Source organism: Papio anubis, chromosome 6 (genome assembly GCF_008728515.1).
Source record: "Papio anubis isolate 15944 chromosome 6, Panubis1.0, whole genome shotgun sequence".
Lineage (NCBI taxonomy): Eukaryota > Metazoa > Chordata > Mammalia > Primates > Cercopithecidae > Papio > Papio anubis.
In genome coordinates this window covers 28048531-28070157 of record NC_044981.1, presented here as the reverse complement: position 1 = coordinate 28070157, position 21627 = coordinate 28048531, and the positions used below count along the sequence as shown (strand labels likewise).

Below are 21627 nucleotides of genomic sequence, written 5' to 3'. Positions count from 1 at the left end.
ATCTGCTGAAGCTTAAATCTTTCGTGGCTTGGGGTGGGGAGGAGATACTTACTTATTTCTCTTTTGTTTCCATGGGAAGGACTTTGGCTAGATTGAACATTTCTAGCCTCTCTCCACCTCTTACTCACTCCTCAGGATGGAACTAACTCTTGAGCCTGGGAGAAAGAACTGGGTATCCTTGGTACACCCCTCTCTCTGTCCTCTTTAGGAGCAGGATGCAGACATCCCATGCTCCTTGGTGCCCCAAGTTGCATTGAGAAGACCTATGCAGAGGGACATCTGCTACATTCCTCCTCTGCCAGTACAAGCCTATTTAGCTCTGCCTTTAAGCCGTTTTTATCCGGTCTAACTTCTGTCAGTAAGAAACTGAGGTTTCCAGAACCATCTATTTTACTCCTGCGACCCTGTCAATTGGTTCTGAACCTGAACATGAAAAAAAGGTTATTATTTACCAGGTCTCCTCACACCTCTCACAGAATTTCTGAATATGGAAGGACTTAGCCCCTGCTAGTTCTATATTCATCTGATGGACATACTACTCTGGGGAAGAACAAATGAAACTCAACTCTCAACTCCACTTGGACTGATTTTTATCAGGTCTACAAGGAAGTAAGCTAAAGTTACAAAGATGAAAATTTTTTTTTTTTTTGAGACAGAATCTAGCTCTGTCACCCAGGCTGGAGTGCAGTGGCATGATTTCAGCTCACTGCCACCTCCGCCTCCCAGGTTCAAGCGATTCTCCTGCCTCAGCCTCCCGAGTAACTGGGACTACAGGCACGTGCCACCATGCCCAGCTAATTTTTGTATTTTTAGTACAGAGAGGGTTTCACTGTGTTGGCCAGGCTGGTCTCAAACTCCTGACCTCGTGATCCACTCACCTTGGCCTCCCAAAGTGCTGGGATTACAAGTGTGAGCCACTGCGCCTGGCTGAAAAGTATTATTTTACACAAACTTTTTAATTTTTAGATATGTCATTCCTTGATCACACTGAGTCTTTCTACTGTTGACATCTAAACTCTAATAGTTACAGTGCATTAAGCCCAATATTGTGAGGGAAGGAAATGGGAGTGAGAAATGGGAAAAAACAGTGAGCTAAGAAAGTGGGGTGGAGGTGAGGGAGGGGGACTCGAAGCAGGGCAGGGGGCTAGACCTTTGATACCATGGTTAAGCTATTGCACCAAACCTGAAATAGCCTACCTTCAGACTTTTTGTTATATGAATATCTTTATTCTTATAGGCACTGTGAATTACCTGATAGTTGCCTGATAATAAATGTACCTCACAGACACAACAACAGATTCCTATTCTCCAGTTGTATAACTCTGCTCTAAGTTACTGAACATCATTTCTCTTCCTTTAGCGGAGGCTGGCTCAGTCTTCACTAATCTTAATGCAAAATTTCACTTCTCTTCTTAACCTTTAAGACATTTCTACTTTAGCTGAGATTTAGCTCCCAGTTTCTCTAAGTTGAACAAATGTCAATAAGGAAAATTCATACCCCCTTCTCCGCTCTTTAGCCAAGTATCCCACCTTGCTTCCTCTCTCTTTTCTCAAGTCTCTGAGGACCAAATGGCCTCACCAGAAGCCAACCCTCTGCTTGTGATTTGCTCCCTCTCTTTCTCCAATCCTGAGAAGCCTCGGAATGTTGGGCATTCCCGAGGCTTCTCCACCTTGTTCCATTTCTTCAGAAGTTTCTTGATTTGCATAGGAGTATGTGTTACAAGTTCATTCATTCCCACAACCAGCACTTATGAAGTGCCCACCACTGTCATTCATTTCCACTTCATCAGCTAACTTTCCTTTTGACCTATACCTTGTTCAGGTCTAATGGCGGTTGAAAATACAGGTTAATATTCCCTTATCTGAAATGCTTGGGGCCAGAAGATTTTTGAATGTTGGATTTTTTCAGATTTTGGAATATTTGCATTATACCAGTTGGGCATCCCTAACCAAAGATCCGAAATCCAAAACGCTCCAATGAGCATTTCCTTTGAGCATCATGCTGGTGCTCAAAACAGCTGAGTTTGGAACATTTCAGATTTGGAATGCTCAAGCTGTACCCTGCTTGTCCTCTTCTGCTCTGACATTTCTTTCTTAACTGTCATGGCAGCTTCATCTGTAGCCCTCACTCTTGTTAAATTATCTGCCTTCTGGCTTCTCTATAGCTCCACAGAAATGTAAGGGAGCCCAGGGAAGGGTAATCAAGGACAGACTGGATGAGGATAGGCTTCTTGGAGGGAACTGAGTGTCAACTGAAGGTTTTGTATATTTATTGCATATTGAACATTTTGAATAGGTCACTTTCTTGGCATGGACCTTCTATGACCACAGAAGTGAGTGGCAGTCATCATATCTTATTCCAGGGAAGCAGGCTTTTGACCAATTGGTTTCTCTGATTCCATTCCAGTTTCTTATATCTGTAGGATTTGATTCACTGAGGACCATGGACACTCACCTGTTGGGCTTTCCTGAGGCTTCTCCACTTTGTTCCATTTCTTCAGAAGTTTCTTGCTTTGCATTAAACAATGTATCTTTAGTTACAATTTCTTCAGCTAAAATATAGTATTAATGATTTAAATGTCATCTGTTCTGTTAAGTTAAAAAAAAAAAAAAAAAAAAAAAAAAAAACAACTTCCAAGGTAGGGAACAGATGTGCCAAATCAAACAAACAAAAAATCATATTGGTGTTTCAAGGGTGCACAGTTTCAGCAATCCTACAAAATGTGGCATGGGATGGGAAAACGGTAAGAAAGGTTAATTAAGGCAACAAAGCCCAGCTGGACAGAGATCCCAACAGGGCAGAGCACATTTCAAGAAAATTAGGCTGGGTGCTTTGGAAGGCTGAGGTGGGAGGACTGCTTCAGGCCAGGAGTTCAAGACCAGCCTGGGCAACAAAGCAAGCCTCCGTGTCTACAGAAAATTACCTGGGTGTAGCCCCAGCTGTTTAGAAGGCTGAAGTGGGAGGACTGCTTGAGCCCAGGAGTTTGAGACTGCAGTGAACTATCATCATGCCACTATGCTCCAGCATGGGCAACAGAGTGAGACCCCATCTCTAAAAAAAACTAAAAAAGTAAAATAAACATGAACCGTAGTGTTCTTAGAGAGTGAAGACGACCTCCTCTGAGGTAAAGACAAGATCAGACAGAGGTGTTCGTGGGGCTTCCAAGTATGAAGGGAAATCTGAAAGACAAGTTATATGGAATCCTCGATAGGGAAGAAAAAAGGGGAAAAGGATACAAAGGAGTCACTGAAGGAAACAGGGAACTCGAAGGGATGATCAGAGAAGATAACCACAAGAATCAGTAAGCTGATTAGCAACAGAAGAAAATGTGATTGGGAAGGATGCAAGGTGATAAGGCCTAGGAGAAGTCTGGAGGCACAGGCTAGAAGAAGGGAATGGAAGGTTGTGGAAGGAAACGTGGGCTCCCAAGGGCCAAGCCGGGGTGAGTGAAGGGAAAATGAGAGTCCAGACAGGGGTCCAGTCAGAGGCCTGGCCTTACTCATCAGACTGAGGCTTGTAACTGTCTTCTGAGCTGAGTTCCCACAGAGGTTCCTCCGAGCCAGACTCAGATGTGGCCACTTCTCTGTAGCAAGGGCCTGGGCTGTTTCTTCCTCAGTCTTCACCAATGTCTAAAAAGTCAAAAAAAGAAAATAGCCTCTTTGTTTTCACATGGTTAAGGAATCCAGTTGTGAAGGGTGTTGAATACCACACTGCAGACCAGTAGTTCCAGCCCCTCAGGGCATTAAGTAAATTTGTGGGAATCTTTCTGGTTATAACAATGAAGTCCACCACCACTCCAAGCCAATGCCATTCAGAGGGTGAGGCCAGAGATGCTAGGCATCTTGCAACATGTGGGACAGTCCCACACTACAAATAATTCTTCCACATCCTGCGGACTTTTGAGTGTCCTCCTGAATCAAACCTACAATCAATATAAATCAGCTGCACTGAAACATAGGAATCCTAAGAGTTTTTATAGGATGATACTGAAAAAAAAAAATCAAGTGATTCAAGAAAGTTAGAGAAGGAAGCTTACATAGATTAAAGACATTGTCACAAAAGTTGACTCACTTAGATTATTCTACACAGTTTTACAGCATTTTCTATGTATTTGGTTGAACAGCACTTCAATATAATATTGCAGTTATAACAAACACAATTAAACTGACTACAAATACATAATGGAGTTTTCAGACTCCTTTAAACAGACTTGGAATCTAACGTAAATGCAGAAATATCACTAAATTTCATAAACAAAGATTGTTTAAAAACATTTCAAAGCTAGTAATGATATTTAGGCTAGAAAAATCACACACTGAAATTATTTATTTTGGAAACTGTCTGAGATTTTCTATCTCTCTGACACTGTTCCAAAAGGCTACCACACGGTTTCATAAACCTCTTGATTTTCTCTCATTTTCCAATCTACTTTCTCTTTCTTGTTGCCTGAAAAAGGATACAGTGCCAGTCTTTTACAGAATGAATGTCCGTTTTGACAAGGAGGGGGTTTCAAGACAGAAGATATTTTCTCTTTAACTCATCATCACCGTATCCCAAACTACAAACAGATAATTATTTTGATAATAAAAGGCAAAGCCCACCTCATTTAAACATAGGCATACCTCAGAGATATTGCAGGTCCAGACCGCCACAATAAAGCAAGCCACATAAATTTCTTGGCTTTCGAGTGCATGTGAAAGTTATGTTTACACTATACTATGTAGTCTATTAATTGTAGATAAGCATTATATCTAAAAAAAGTATATATCTTAATTTAAAAATACTTTATTGCTAAAAAATGCTAATAAGCATCTGAGCCTTCAGAGAGTTATAATCTTTTTGCTGGTAGAGGGCCTTCCTGCGATGTTGGAGGCTGCTGACCAGTGTGGTGGTTGCTGAAGGTTTCGGTGGCTGTGGCAATTTCTTAAAATAAGACAACAGTAACGTTGGCCACCTTGATTGACTCTTCTTTCACAAAAGATTTCTGTGTAGCATGCGATGTTGTTTGATAGCATTTTACCCACAGTAGAACATCTTTCAAAATTGTAGTCAATCATCTCAAACCTGCTGCTGCTTTATCAACTAAGTTTATTTAATATTCTAAATCCTTTGTTGTCATTTCAACAATGCTTCACCAGGAGTAGATTCAATTTCAAACCATTTTCTTTGCTCATCCATAAGAAGTAACTTATCTGTTCAAGTTTTATCATGAGATGGTAGCAATTCAGTCACATCTTCAGGTTCCACTTCTAATACCAGTCCTTTCCACCACATCTGTGGCTACATTATCCACTGAAGTCCTAAATCTCTCAAAGACAACTATGAGTGTTGGAACCAATTTCTTCCAAACTCCTGTTAATGTTGGTATTTTTACCTCCTCCCTTGAATCACAAATGTTCTTACTGGCATCTAGAATGATGAATCCTTTTCAGAAGGTTTTTAATTTACTTTGCCCAGATCCATCACTATCTGTGAAATCACTATCTATGGCAGCTATAGCCTTACAAAATGTATTTCTCAAAAAATAAGACTTGAAAGTCAAAATTACTCCTTGATCCATGGGTTACAGAATGTGTATTGTACTGGAAGGCTTGAAAACATTAATTTTCCTTGTACCTGTCCTTCAGAGCTCTTGTGTGACTAGGTGCTCTGTGAATAAGCAGTAATATTTTCAAAGAACTTTTTTTTAGTACTATGTCTCAAGAGTAGGCTTAAAATATTCAGTAAACTATGCTGTAAACAGATGTGCTATCATCCAGGCTTTGTTGTTCCATTTCTAGAGCACAGGCAGAGTAGGTTTAGCCTAATTCTTATGGACCCTAGGATTTTCAGAATGATAAATGAACACTGGCTTCAACTTTAAAGTCGCCAACTGCATAAGCCCTTAACAAGTCAGCCTGTCCTTTGAAGCTTTGAAGTCAGGCATTGACTTCTCCTCTCTAGCAATCAAAGTCTAAGATGGCATCTTATTCCAATATAAGGTTGTTTCATCTACACTGAAAATCTGTTGTTTAGTGTAGCCATCTCATTAGTGTTTTTAGCTAGATTTGAATAACCTGCTGCAGCATCTACATCAGCACTTGTTGCTGATGCATTTTATGGAGATGGCTCCTTCCTTACACCTCATGAACCAACCTCTGCTAGCTTCCAATTCTTCTTCCATAGCTTCCTCACCTCTCTCAGCCTTCACAGAATTGAAGAGAGTAAGAGATGCGCTCTGGATTAGCCTTTGGCTTAAGGCAATGCTGCGTCTGGTGTGATCTTCTATCCAAACCACTCAAACTTTTTCCATATCAGCGAAAAGTTTTTTGCTTTCTTATCATCTGTATATTCACCAGCACTTTTCATTTCCTTCAAGAACATTTCCTTTGCATTCACAACTTGCCTGTTTGGCACAAGAGGCCTCCTAGCTTTTGGCCTATCTCAGCTTTCAACATGCCTTCCTTACTATGCTTAATCACTTCTAGCTTTTGATTTAACTAACTGAGAGACATGTGACTCTTCTTTTCACTTGAACATATAGAGGTCACTGTAGTAGTATTACTATAAATGGTTTCATTTCAATATTATTGTGTCTCAGGACATAGCAAGGACCAAGGAAAGGAAAAGAGATGGGGGAACAGCTGGTCAATGGAGCAGTCAGGACACATACAATGTTTATCGATTAGGTTTGTCATCTTAAATGGGCATGGTTTGTGGCACACCAAAACAAATTCAATAGCAACATCAAAAATAACTGATCACAGATCACCATGACAGATATAAAAATAAAGTTTGAAACACTGCAAGAATTACCAAAATGTGACATACAGACACAAAGTAAGCACACGCTGTTAGAAAAAATGGTGCTGACAGACTTGTTCCACACAGACTCATCACAAACTTTCAATACTGCAAAGCACAATAAAGTGAAACACAATAAAGTGAAACACAATAAAGGAGGTATATCTGTAATATCACACCTCCTTATTTTCTCCCTTTTTATCTGTCCACAATTTGTTTTGTAACTTATATTGCTTTCCTACAGCTCTCGTAACAAAGTACCACAACCTCAATAGCAGAAAACAACAGCATTATATTCTCTCATGGTTCTGGAGGCTAGAAATCCAAAATCAATATATCAGCAGGGCCATGTTATCTTTGAGAGATCTATGGGAGGCCTGGTGCGGTGGTTCATGCCTGTAATCCCAGCACTTTGGGAGGCCAAGGTGGGCGGATCACTAGGTCAGGAGATAAGACCATCCTGGCCAACACGGTGAAACCCTGTCTCTACTAAAAATACAAAAATTAGCTGGGCGTGGTGGTGCGTGCCTTTAATCTCAGCTATTTTAGAGCTGAGGCAGGAGAATCGCTTGAACCAGGGAGTCAGAGGTTGCAGTGAGCTGAGATCACGCCACTGCACTCCAGCCTGGCAACAGAGCAAGACTGTCTCAAAAAGAAAAAAAAAAAAAGAAAAGAAAAGAAAAGAAAACAAAGTTCTATGAGATAATTTTCCATGTCTCTCTCCAAGTTTTTAGTGTTTGTCAGTAATTCTTGGTGTTCCTCGGCTTGCAGATGTGTTACACAAATCTTTGCCTCAGTCATTACATGGCATTCTCCCTGTGTGTGTTTTCACTTGGGCATTTTTCGTTCTTTTTTTTTCAACCCCTTGGTAAATTTGCAAATACAGACTTCTTATAAGAATACGAGTCATTAGATTTAGGGCTCATGACATGAATTTTTTTTCTGATTTTTGTGAAGAATGTCATTGGTATTTTGATAGTGATTACACTGAATCTGTAAATTGTTTTGGGAAGTAATTTTAATAATATAAATTCTAATAATTTATATTATTTTAACAATATAAATTCTTCCAATCCATGAGCATGAAATAGCTTTCCATTGTTTTTGTGTCCTCTTCAATTTGTTCCATGAGAGTTTTAGTTTTCCTTAAATGTCTTTCACTCCTTTAGTATTTAAATACTAAATTATAAATTATAAAATACTAAAAAATATTAAATACCTAGGGAATTTAAACACTAAATTTAACTTAATTTGGTGTTTAAATTTTTAGTATTTGAATTCCCTAAGTATTTTACATTTTTTGTAGCTATTGTAAATGCGATTATTTTCTTGATTTCTATTTCAGATTGCTCACTATTGGAGTATATAAATGCTACTAATTTTTGAGTGTTGATTTTTTTATCCTGCAACTTTACTTAGTTTATCAGCACTAACAGTTTTTTTTTGGTGTAGTCTTCAGGTTTTTCTAGGTATAAGATTATATCATCTGCAAACAGACTAACCTGACTTTTTGCTATCCAGTTTGGATGCCATTTATTTCTTTCTCTTGTGTAACTGCTCTGGCCAGGACTTTGGGTATTATGTTGAACAACAGTGGTGAGAGTGGGCATCCTTGTCTTGTTCCAGTCCTTAGAGAAAAGGCCTTCAGTTTGATGTTAGCTGTGGGTTTGTCACATATGGCCCTAATTTTGACGTATGTTCCTTTTATACCAATTTTGACAAGGGTTTTTATCAAAAAGCAATGAATTTTATCAAATGCTTTTCAGCATCTATTGAAATAATAATATGGTTTTTGTTCCTGATATTAATGTGATATATCACATTTATTGATTGGCATATGTTGAATCATCCTTGCATCCCTGGAGTGAATCCCACTTGATCATGGTGAATGATCTTTTTAATGTGTTGTTGAATTCAGTTTGCTTGTGTTTCACTGAGAATTTTTGCACCTATGCTCATCAGTGATATTGGTCTGTAGTTTTCTTTTTATCTTGTATCCTAGTCTGGTTTTAGTGTCAGGGTAATCCTGGCCTCCTAGAATGAATTTGGAAGTAGTACCTCTTCTTCATTTTTTTTTTTTTTTTTTTTGAAGAGTTTGAATAGGATTGGTATCAGTTCTTTTTTAAATGTTTAGAATTTGGCAGGGAAGCCAACAGCTCCTGGGCTTTTCTTTGAAAAAGTTTTCTTTGAAAACTTTTTGTTACAGATTCTGTCTCGTTACTTGTTATTGGTTTGCTGAGGTTTTCTATTTCTTCATGGTCCAATCTTAGTAGTTGGCATGTATCTAGGAATTTATCCATTTCTTCTAGGTTTTCAAATTTATTGTCATATAGTTGTTCATAATAGTCTCTAATAGTTCTTTGTATTTCTGAGGTCTCAGCTGTTACGTCTTTTTCATTTCTGATTTTATTCATTTGGGTCTTCTCCTTTTTTGTTTGTCTAGCTAAAGGCTTGATTTTGTTTACCTTTTCGAAAAATCCAACTTCTTGTTTCACTGTTCTTCTGGGTTTTTCTTTTCTTTTTTTTTTTTTTTGTCTCAATTTCAGTTATTTCTGCTCTAATCCTTATTATTTGTTTCCTTCTACTAATTTCGGGTTTAGTCAGTTGTTGTTCTTCTAGTTCCTTGAGGTGTATCATTAGGTTGTTCATTTGATGTATTTTTACTTTTTTAATATAGGTGTTTATTGCTATAAATTTCCTTCTTAGTACTGCTTTTGCTGTATCCCACAAATTTTGTTATGTCACATTTTCTATTTTCATTAGTTTCAAGACATTTTTAGATTTCCTTTTTAATTTCTTCCCTGACAAATTAGTTGTTCAGAAGCATGCTATTTAATTTCCATGCGTTTGTGTAGTTTCCAAGGTTTTTCTTGTTATTGCTTTCTAGTTTTATTCCACTGTGATTAGAAAAGATACTTGATATGATTTATAGTTTTAAAAAATTTGTTCAGATTTGTTTGTGGCCTAAGATATGGTTTATTCTTAAGAATGTTCCACGTGCTGATGAAAAGAATGTGCATTCTGTAGCAGTTGAGTGACATGTTCAGTAAATATCAGTTAGGCTTATTAGATCTAGTATGTAGTTTAATTCCACTGTTTCTTTGTTGACTTTCTATCTGGATGATGTGTCAATTACTGAGAATGGGGTAATTAAAATCTCCTACTATTATTGTATCGCAGTCTAGCTCTCCTTTTAGATCTATTAATGTTTTCTTTATATACTGGGGAGCTCTGGTGTTACATGCATAGGTATTTATAATTATTATATACAGCCGGGCACGGTGTCTCATGCCTGTAATCCCAGCACTTTGGGAGGTCAAGGTGGGCAGACTGCTTGGGGCCAGAAGTTCAAGGCCATCCTGGGCAACATGGTAAAAACCCAGGTGTATAAAAAATACAAAGAATTATCCAGGCATGGTGGCACACACCTGTGGTCCCAGCTACTTGGGAGGCTGAGGTGGGAGGATCACTTGAGCTCGGGAGACAGAGGTTGCAGTGAGCTGAGATGATACCACTGCACTCCAGCCTCAGTGAAAGCGAGACCCTATCTCAAACAACAACAACAAAAACCCTCTGTGGCTAAGTGATTTTCTCTTATAGTATGCCTTCATTTGTTGCTATTTTTAGTGTGTTTATTATAGGTTTTTGCATTGCGGTTATCATGAGGCTTACAAAGAAGACCTTTAGATATAATAAGTTATTTTAAAGAGATAACAACTTATCTTAGATCCCAAATACAAGAGTAGAAACAAAGGCAGAAACACACAGAAAAAAATTATATGCTTTAATTCCATTCCTCTAGATTTTGACTTTTTACTGTCTCAATTTATATCTTTATATTACCTATCTCTTGACAGGTTGCTAGCTATTATTGTTTGTTTTGTTTTAAAGATATGGTCTTACTCTGTCTCCTGTCTCCAGGTACAGCGTCAGGGTCTTACCATGTTGCCCAGGCTGGTCTCAAACTCCTTGTCTCAAGTGATCCTCCCACTTCAGCCTCCCAAAGAACTGGGTTTACAGGCATGAGCCACTGTGTCCAGTCCTATTATTGTTTTTGATAGGTATGTCTTGGGACTTCACAGTACAGTTGTGAGTATATTGTATGCTACTATTAGTAATAAAGTATTCTGGGTTTGTCCATGTACTTAATTTTATCAGTGACTTTTATGCCTTCAAAAGTTTTCTTTTTGCATATTAGTCTTCTTTCCTTTTAGATTAAGAATTATTTAGCATTTCTTGTAAGATGTGTCTGGTGGTGGTGTACTCTCTCAGCTTTTGTTTGTCTAGGAAACGCTTTCTCCACCATAAATGAAAGATAATTCTGTTGGGTACAATATTCTTGAATGTCAGTTTTTTTCTTGGAGTACTTTGAAAACGTCATTCCACCTTCTCCTGGCCTATATGATTGCCATTGAGAAGTCTGTTGCCAGATGAGGTGCAGCGTTTGTTTCTTTTCTCTTGCTGTTTTTAAGATCCTCTCTTTTTCCTTGAGAGTTGAGAGTTTGATTATTATATGCCTTGTAGTAGTCTTAATTGGGATGATTCTGTTCAGTGTTCTCAGATCTTCCTGTACCTGGACATTTATATCTTTCTCAAGTTTTGTGAAGATTTTTGTTATTATTTCTCTATTTTTTTTAATTTATTTTAATTTTTTGAGATGGAGTCTTGCTCTTGTTGCCCAGGCTGGAGTGCAATGGCATGATCTTAGCTCACTGCAACCTCCATCTCCCAGGTTCAAGCGCTTCTCCTGCCTCAGTCTCCCAAGTAGCTGGGATTACAGGTGCCTGCCACCACACCTGGATAATTTTTTTTTTTGTATTTTTTGTAGAGACAGGGTTTTGCCATGTTGGCCAGGCTGGTCTCGAACTCCTGACCTCGCGATCCACCCACCTCAGCCTCCCAAAGTGTTGGGATTACAGGCGTGAGCCATCGCGCCCGGCCTATTCTTTCTTTTAATAGATACAGGGTCTTGCTGTGTTACTCAGGCTGGTCTCGAACTCCTGGCCTCAAGCAATCCTCCTGCCATGGCCTCCCAAAGTGCTGGGATTACAGGTGAGAGTCACTGCACCTGGCCTATTGTTATTCCTTTGAATAAGCTTTCTATTCTTGCTCTTGCTCAGATCCAAGAGCAGGCTGTTTAAAGGATGGCTGCCTCTAACGTTTGGTCCCCTTGCACACACTTGATTCTCCATCATTCCACTTTCTGTCATGAGCTAAAGCAGCATGAGATCCTCACCAGACAGGCTGATGATCTTGGACTTCCCAGGTTGCAGAACTTTGAGCTAAACAAACCTCTTTTTAAAATAAATTACCCATTCTCAGGAATTCTGTTATCAGCAACACAAAATGGACTAAGACAGAGTCTATTTCCAAATCAGGTCACATTCACAGGTACTTGGGGTTAGGATTTTCACATATCTTTTAGAGGGACATAATTCAATTTATAACATCTAAGCCCTACTTCAATTAAGGGCCCCACTTTCTCTGTCTAGTCTTGTATTATCTGACTCAATACTAGTTTCATTCTACTGTCCACCTACACCATTGCCCTTTGATTTTCTTGGACTTGTGATCTTATTCCTCCTTCATTTGAACTTACTAATGATACTTCAGTGCAAACACCTGACTATGTTATTTCCTAGTTATAATCACATGAAGCACTTGCATTTTGAAACACTACTTTTTTTTAATACTTTATGTTCTAGGGTACATGGTAGGTTTGTTACATATGTACACATGTGCCATGTTGGTGTGCTGTACCCATTAACTCGTTATTTACATTAGATATATCTCCTAATGCTATCCCTCCCCCCTCCCCCTACCCCACAACAGGCCCCGGTGTGCGATGCTCCCCTTCCTGTGTCCAAGTGTTCTCATTGTTCAATTCCTACCTACTGAAACGCTACTTTTAAAATAAGTAACTTTTTTGTTTCTACATTATACCATTATATTATATTTAAGGGAATTATGTTGATTTTCAGAATGTGCATGAGTACGTTTTATTTTCTAGACACTTCTTCTCAGGAAGTATTTGTTAATAATACGAGGCACTGGGTCTGATAGAATTAAAAATCAATTAGAAGCCATAGAAGAGGACTGAGCAAGTGTCTTGAGGAAACTGATGTGGCAGCGATATTAAGAGGACTTAAATGAGAGACTTATTTATTTTTTTTTGTAAATGAATGACTAGGAAAATGAATGAACCACTGATAAGAAAAAAAAAAAAAAAAAAAAAAAAACCAGAGTCCATTTTGTGAAGAAGATGTTAAGTATTACCTTGGATATATAGAATTTCCATTATTATCACCAAGCATTAATTGCATATGTGCTGAATATAAAGTAGTGTGAGAAAGGGCCCTTGTTCTAAAGCTGGGGAGATAAACCAGAGACTTCAAAAGAGAAAATATCAGTTACTCAACATCAAATGAGTGGAGCACTTTCTGAAACCAGGAGCCTCACTCCACCCCTCACTCCCATGCCTTGAGATTTGGACATGCCTCCTAAACAATGAAATGAGACAATGGCATGTAATCAATACAAGCTCCTTGAATGATGCAACACACTTTGTGATATTCTGTGACAAGGTGAAGGCAGAGGGACTATGCCACCTGAATGGCTCTCGGGATGATGAGTGTGAGCCAAGAGAAGGGCAAGGAACATGGAATGAAGGAGAAAGACCACTACTGACATTCCTACAAGCTTCGGCATCCTACTTACCTGGGACCTGACTGGGTTAAACACAGGCACTGCAGCCTTGTCTCTGGGGCTTTTTTCCTGGAGATGAGCTGATCCGTGGGGAACAGGCCCTGTAGAGGGAGAAGGTAAGAGTCCTAAATGAGACATGATGGCCTTCAGGGTACCCTTCTTGGAGACTCAGCCTTTTCCCCCAAATGTGATGTTTGTGAAACATTCAAGAACTAAGATGTAGATTTTACTGTGTGAGAAAGAGCATCACAACTGCTTTCATTCTGTCAGAAATTCTAAAATTCTACAGCTTTAGGGTCTCTCACGCAAAAAATGGAGTGGGATTTATGAACTCATAAGGTGTTTTATAGTCATTCACTTTTACATAAAGAAAAAATAAAAATCATAGATAAAAATAAAGGGGAGGAAGAAGCTGGTGATAAAGGAAGGATCAAGGAGAGAACACAGAGGCAAAAGAAAGGATGTGGAGAGTAGAGAGATGAGACAGAGGGGAAACAGGAAAGCAGAAGAAAGGAAGATAAAGAGACAGAAAAATAAAGATATTTAAAAAAAGTAGAGAAGAGATGTTAGCCATGAACTAGAAAAACTGTTAGGAGGTACTGATCCCAAAGAACCAACAATAATCAAAACGGCGATGATGACTGCACAATGCCAGCCACTGTGCTGTTACTTTAAAAGATTATTTCCAATCCTCAAAATGATCAAGAAGGTCCAAATTATTGCTGCCAAAATCCTAGGCACACTCAGAAGAATCACAGCTGAGTGCAGAGTACACACAGAGATCAAACAGATAATTGTTGACTAATTGAATGACCTATTAAATGACTTGCCTAGGTCACACAGTTGGCAGTTGGCAGATGGCAGAGTACAAAATTATCAAATGAAGAGCACATGTGGTAATTCCAACCCAAAATATAAAACAGAACATCACTTTTCTTTGCTCTGCTTTTCTTTGCTTCCGTAATGGACCACTATGGAATCTTTGTATTGCTGTTGTTTCATTTCTAGAAGGAATAAAGTTTGCTGGAAAAAAAACAGCCTTGCCCCAATTCACTTTTACTATTATATGTACTTGTCCACAACACATACATACTAAATAAACCAGCTTAAAAAGCACAGTGTAAAATAAAGCAGGTCTTTAAAACTTTGTCCAGATATAGGGTTAGACAAAAAAATAAAACTTGATGTTGGTCAAAGGGTACAAACTTGCAGTTATAAGATGAATAAGCTCTGAAGACCTATGTACAGAATGGCCACTATAGTTAGTAATAATGTATTGTATATTTGAAATTTCATGGGAGTAGATCTTAGGAATTCTTACCACAGACACATAAAAGGTAACTGTGAGATATGTAAGTTAGCTTGTGGTAATCATTTCACAATGTATACAAACTTGAGGACAAGAAGGCTGTGCAAGTGTCAGTGGCCAGTTCCCAGTGTCCTCACTAAACTCACTCTAGCACTCACCACTCACTTCTTGGGGGTTCTCTTGAGGAAGCGGTGGAGGTTCACACTTCAGAGTGGTTACCCCAGGCAGGAGCTGGAGGCTCGAACATTCCAAAGAGACTCCTTGATATTCTGTCACCATTGGGCACATGTCCTGTCCCTGAATATAGACAGAGGCCTGGAAACAAAAGATTTATTTTGAAAAGGCATGCATATATGGACTGCATGCTAAGAGCCAGGCACTGTTCTATATGCTGAGGATACAGCAGCAAACAAAGCAGAAAAGATAGGCAAAGGATCCCAGCCCAGAAAAACAAAAACAACAAACACTGGTCAAAGTTTAACGAGGAACAGGATATGTATACCAACTCAAAATGTCTCCCACAGATTACTTAGTAATTACACAGGGGGAAATGGTAACTTTCTACTGGAGAAATTTGACAGGTACCACCATAACCTCATCAGTAATGAGACAAATCATCACTACGCACCTCCTGAAGTGATGCACTGAGAACACAACATTACCTCTGTGGTATTCTAGCCAAAATGTGCAGCCTGAATCTGACCACGAGAAATTATAGGACAAACTCAAATTGAGGGATATTCTCCAAAAAAACTAGCTGCACTATTCAAAAATAACAATGTCATGACAAAGAAAGACAGCAGCTACTCCAGATTCACAAAGACCAGAGATATGGCAACTAACTGCAATATGTGATGCTGGCTCGTATCCTGAATCAGAGGAAAATTTTCATAAAGAACATTATTAGGATAACATGGCAAAATACGAATAAAGACTAAGGTTATATGACAGTATCATAATTTTAATTTCCCTAAACTTGATTTTTGTATTCTGGTTATACAACAGAATGTCCTCACTCTTCAGAAATCCACACTGAATGGCCGGTGCAGTGGCTCACGCCTGTAATCCCAACACTTTAGGAGGCCAAGGCAGCATGATAACTTGAGGCCAGGCGTTCAAGATCAGCCTGGGCAATACAGCAAGACCCCACCCCCTCTACAAAAAATTAAAGATAAATGAGCCAGGCATGGTGGCACGCACCTGTAGCCTCATCTACTCAGGAGCCTTCCACCATTGCAGTTCAAGACCGCAATGAGGCTATGATTGTACCACTGCACTCCAGCCTGGGCAACAGTGAGGTAAAGGGATACAGTGTTTGCAACTAACTCTCAAATGGTTTGAGGAAAAAAAAAAATACTGCATGTGTGTATGTATGTATGTGTGTGTATACATGTACATATGCATATTGGGGGGGAATGCACTTCCTTGCACAAGTGTGTACACAACAATGGGACTTCATGAAACAGATGTTAACAACTGGCAAATCTGGATGAAGAGTTTACAGGAGTTCTTTATTCTTCTAATACTTCTATAAATTAGAAGTTATTTCAAAATAAAAAGTTAAAAATAAACTGATACATGTCCCCCTGTTCTTCTCCCGCACCACCACACACATTTTCTTCCCACCTGTTGTCCTGTGTCTCCACTTCCTGTCTCTAGATTCTCCAGCACTGTCACTGCCTCCTCTCCACTCTCCAGAGGATATGTCTTCACACAGGGCTGGAGCTCCTTGGGCAGGATGGTCAGGAACTGCTCCAGCACCAGCAGTTCCATTATCTGTTCCTTGGTGTGCATCTCAGGTCTCAGCCATTGATGACAAAGTTCTCGGAGTTGGGCCAGAGTTTCCCGGGGTCCATGAGCCTCCTGGTAGCTGAACTGCCGAAAGCGCAGGCGGCAAATCTCCTGAGTGTGGGAGCTGCCCTCCTGTGAGTTGCACACCTGCTCCCAGGTGGGATCTTCCTCCTTCACTTTCACAAGGCCATCTTCATTTTCAGGAGCAGAGCATGGCAAAGCTTCATACATGTTGAGTTTAGAGGCTAAAGCTTCACTTAGCTTGGGGGTCTGTGTTCAGAAATAGAGATCTGAGGCATAAGAATTGATCAGCAACACACAAATTCTAAGATCTTCAAAACTGTATGTAATCTACTTATATTTTTGTACCCACTGTAGGTAATGCTCAAAAGCTGAGCCTGCTTGCTTCTATTTATCAGTGAAATGAATCAGAAGTATATTTTGAACTAGTACTAAAGGGTCTGAGTCCAGAGGTAAGGGATGTAGGATATGAAGGAAGAAGCGTTAGCAATAAGAACGCTCAAGTAGCTTGCACTTTAGCTGGGGAGAAGGGATCATTTTACCCATTGAGGAGGCAGATGGCTGCCTTCATGGGCAAATAATACAGTCTCAAAGGTCATCTATATCTGTGTAACTCTCACTGAATATTCCACTTTAAATGTAGGTGTAATAGACTGTTTCCAAAGTCTCCCATCCTCAAACACCTTTTGTGATGAGATTTTGCCACTGTTCTCATCAAGGGGTGGAGTCTATTTTTCCTTCCCTTGAATCTGTTCTGGCCTATGACTTGCTTTGACCAATGGAATACGGCAGAAATGACACTGTAAGAGAGAGAGTGCTGCTGTAGCTCTTGGCTCACTGCCATAAGACTGCCATGCTGTGAGAGGCCCAAGCTAGCTAGACAGAGGTCACGTGGATGAGAACCAAAATGACCAAGCTAAAACCCAGCCGGGCCTAGTGCTCAAATAATTCACCAGCTGAATGCAGCTCTATTAGTAACTCCAGGTGAGACCAGTAGAACTACCCAGTCAACCTGCAGAATCCTGAGGAACAATAAGCTGAGCTTGTTTTCAGCCACTAAGTTTAGAGTTTGATTTTTGATGCAACAACACATAACTGAAACAGTAGAAATGCATCAAGTTCTTTTCTTCCCTCTCTTCGTTTTTTCCTTTGTGATCTCCTTAGTCACACTTTCAATATATCTCTGTTCCCAAGAAGACTCAAATCTTTGGCTCCAGCTTGCTTTTTGCACTCCAAACCCACATCTTGAAATGCCAGCAGCTGTGGGCTTCTCCTGCACTATAATTTCAACAGATCTCAAACTAAGATCAGAGTTCCTCAAAGCTGCATTCACTCTGTATTTCTCCATTTCTACTGGCATCACCATCATCTTCCATGCATTCAGTCTTTTAAACAGCCTCTATATACAATCAGTGAATCAAGTCAATTCTTAAAAACGCCTCTTGCAGCCATTCTTTCCTTATTATTTTACTATCATTTTCATTCACTGTCCAATTCCCCGCTTCTATGGTCACTGGATTAATATTCCCTAAAGCACAATTCTGACCATATTCAACATACCTTACACACACATAAACACATACAAAGTTTTCATTAAACTCGTTGAAGTAAACTCAAACTCCCCAGGATCTAATCTTTACTGGATTTTGCTGATTTGTTTGTCACTCAATAAACATTTGTGGAGCATCTCATTGTTTTCCAGGCATAAAGCTAACTCTGGAATAAAAGACTTAGTTCCTACTTTCAAGAAAGCCATGGTCTTCCCAAATTCCTTATCTCACTGCCATGCTAAGTACTCAATTTTTTTTCCACCCACTCTATACAGTCAGGACCCCCTTCTAAGGGTAAATTCCCAAGGGCCAGCGCAAATGTTCTATGTGAAACCTTCCCTGGCCACCCCTAACCCTAACATATAGACAGGAAAAGTAAGCCACACAGGTAGAGATGGGTGTTCCCATGGAAAACCTTCATCTCCTCCATCTCGTATTACAGATCACCCAGCCCATCCCCACCCGGGTTCTTGAGGACAGGAGTTTATCTCTGCATAGACTCTACAAGCCCGGCACGTACCTGGTATTCAACAAATACTGATGGACTTCTTCACGAATGCACGTAAAGCACCTGAGATGCCAGCAGCCAGCACCCTCAGGCGCACCCCAGAATGTATTTTTCTGAGATTACACCCAGCATCTAGCACCGCGCCAGGCACTGAATACCTGCGTGTCTAATTGTTGGTTAATGGACCAAAAGTTCAGGAACGCGCACAACAAAGACGTAGCCGACCTCGTGAAAGGCTCCCGAGGGAGCGCAGAGGCCCGGGGCTGCCCAGTCGAGAGCGCCGGTTTCCCCAGAGCCCAGGCCGTGCTACTGGCGGGCTGGCGGGGCTGATGGGTGTCGCCGGCGCCTCCGGCAGCTGGGCCGGCACAAAAGCTTCTCCACTCGCCGCGCCCGCAGCCGAGCGGCGGAGTCTGGCGGGTTCCTTGCCTCTCTAGGACCACGGCCGCTCGTCTCTCTGGTGATCCAGGAGGACCCCCACTGCCACCTCCCGCCCTGCCCAGGTCGCTCTCCGCTGCCGGACCTCAGGCCCATCCGGACGGTGCAAGCATGCCCCACATTTATGTACATCATTTCAATTAAAAACCAACAGAGTGGTAAATGTCTGTCTTCGGGGTCATCACTGGTTAGGAGGCGAAACAGATCAATTAAAAGACCGTTATAGTAAGCTGTACAAATTATTTTCTTTAAGTATACATAATATACGTACAATAAAAAAGTCAAGTTGCAGAAGGACCATAAAACGAAAAGTGTCCCACTCTTTAGAGTTAACCATTGTATTTTGTGCATATTTATCTAGGACACTACCTGTCACACAGTAGCACGTAATAAACATTTTGTTTAGTGAATAAGCATTTATACATTTTAAAACACTTATGGTATCATAATGTAATTTTGCACCTTAGCTCTTTTCGGTTAAGACAGCTTGGAGATCTTCACAGATCAGCTTATTCTTTAGTAGCTAAGTAATATTGTATGGGTGTTCCATAATTTACTTAACTATCCTACTGATGCATACTTAGGTTATATTTTTTCTTTAAAAGCCATGCTAGAGGCAACATCATTCAATACCTTTACATTCTTTTAAGAATGTATTTCTAGGATAAATGCCACATATTAGAACTGATCAGCCAAAGGACATATGCATTTAAAATGTTGATATGCAAGTTCCCTATTTGATTTTTAAGGGCACTTCTGTTTAAGAGTAAAAGGAGACTTTAGTAGAAAAATCAGTAAAGGATATGAATGTTACTATACACAAAACAAGGTAAGTGACAAATTAACATGTGAAAAGATGTTCAATAGTAAAAATATAAAACACTCTTTTAAAAACAGACCCATTATTTATTCATTTACCCACTGAGTTTTGGCAATTATGAATAAAGCTGCTATAAACATCTGTTTATAAGAAAACAAGAAAAAAGAAAAAGAAAACAAGAAAAAAATGAAAAAAAAGAGCTATCAAGGCATGAAAAGGCATGGAGAAAATTTTAGTGCATACTAGAAAGTGAAAGAATCCAATCTGAAAAGCTACATATTGTACGATTTCAGCAACAAGTTGAGTATCCCTTATCTGAAATGCTTGGGGCCAGAAGTGTTTCCAATTTCAGATTTTGGAATATATACATACATTATGAAATATCTTAGGGATGAGGCCCAAGTCTAAACATGAAATTCATTTGTTTCATATATACCTTACTCACATAGAGCTAATTTTACACAGTTTAAATAATTTTGTACATGAAACAAAGTCTTTTTTTTGAGATTGAGTCTTGCTCTGTTGCCCAGACTGGAGTGCAGAGGCACAATTTTGACTCACCACAACCTCCACCTCCGGGGTTCAAGCAATTCTCGTGCCTCAGCCTCCCGAGCAGCTGGGACTACAGGTGCGTGCCACCACACCCGGCTAATTTTTATATTTTTAGCAAAGATGGGGTTTAGCCATGTTGGCCAGGCTGGTCTCAAACGCCTCACCTCAGGTGAGGAGCCTTGGCCTCCCAAAGTGCTGGAATTACGGGCTTGAGCCGCTGTGCCTGGCCGAAACAGTCTTGACTGCATTTTGTCTATGACCTGTCACATGAGGTCAGGCGTGAAATTTTGCACTTGTGGCATCATATTGGTGCTGAAAAGTTCCACATTGTAACGTGTTTTGGATTTTCAGATTGGGGTACTCCACCTGTATACATGACATCCTGGAAAAGGCAACACTATAAAGACTGTAGAAAGGTCAGTGGTTGCTAGGGGCTGGAGAAAGGGAGGGATGCATAATAGGTAAGACAGAGAGGATTTTTAGGGCAATGAAACTACAATGGTGGACACATTATTATGTATTTGTCCAGACCCATAAAATGTACAATACCAAGAGTGAACCCTAATGTAAACTGTGGTCTTTGGGTGATAATATGTCAATGTAGGTTCATCAATTGTAACAAATGTCACCCTGGGACGGGATGTTGATAATAGGGGAGGGTATACATGAATGGGAGCAGTGGGTATATGAGAAATTTTTGTATCTTTCTCTCAATTTTGCTGAGAACTTAAAACTGCTCTAAAAAGTAGTCTATTAAAAAAAGCAATCCATTTTGTATGTATCAGTTGTCAAATATTCAAAAGAATAATTCCCAGAGTTTATTTGGGTATAGAAAATTGGGTATTATCACAGGCTGCTAACAAGGTATCCAAATTAGTATAACTTTTCTGGAGGGCATTCTGGCAAATACATCAAAAGCCTTAGAAAATATGCCTACTTTCTGCCTCATTGATTCTCATTATGGGAACTGAACAAAGAAAAAAATTTTGTAAGTAGGCAAAGTTGTATTTCCAAGAATGTTCACTGAAAAATTGTTTATGGTGATCAAAGTGTAAATGACGTAAATGATTAACACTGGAGACATATACCACAGAATATTGCACAGCTTATATGGAAAATTACCTTCCACGAAGACTTTTAATGATTAGTATG

At 39.7% G+C, this 21627-nt stretch overlaps 2 protein-coding genes across 3 annotated transcripts in view; one reads left to right on the top strand and one right to left on the bottom strand.

Moving 5' to 3' along the window:
- Window positions 1-10735, top strand: part of ZSCAN31 (zinc finger and SCAN domain containing 31) — a 48687-nt gene extending 37952 nt beyond the window's left edge. The window contains exon 6 of the transcript XR_004184254.1: window positions 10706-10735. The gene's annotated coding sequence lies outside the window, so the exon portion shown is untranslated. The remainder of the gene's footprint in view (window positions 1-10705) is intronic.
- Window positions 1-21627, bottom strand: part of PGBD1 (piggyBac transposable element derived 1) — a 31569-nt gene that overhangs the window by 1885 nt on the left and 8057 nt on the right. The window contains exons 4-9 of one of the 2 annotated variants that reach the window (XM_003897243.5): window positions 18681-19287; window positions 16425-16879; window positions 14957-15113; window positions 13502-13590; window positions 3501-3630; window positions 2456-2552 (exon numbers count right to left, since the gene is read on the bottom strand). In XM_003897243.5, the coding sequence (XP_003897292.2) occupies window positions 2456-2552; window positions 3501-3630; window positions 13502-13590; window positions 14957-15113; window positions 16425-16820 (869 nt within the window). In that variant the 5' untranslated portion in view covers window positions 16821-16879; window positions 18681-19287. The remainder of the gene's footprint in view (window positions 1-2455; window positions 2553-3500; window positions 3631-13501; window positions 13591-14956; window positions 15114-16424; window positions 16880-18680; window positions 19288-21627) is intronic. The other variant, XM_003897242.5, reaches the window with a different exon arrangement.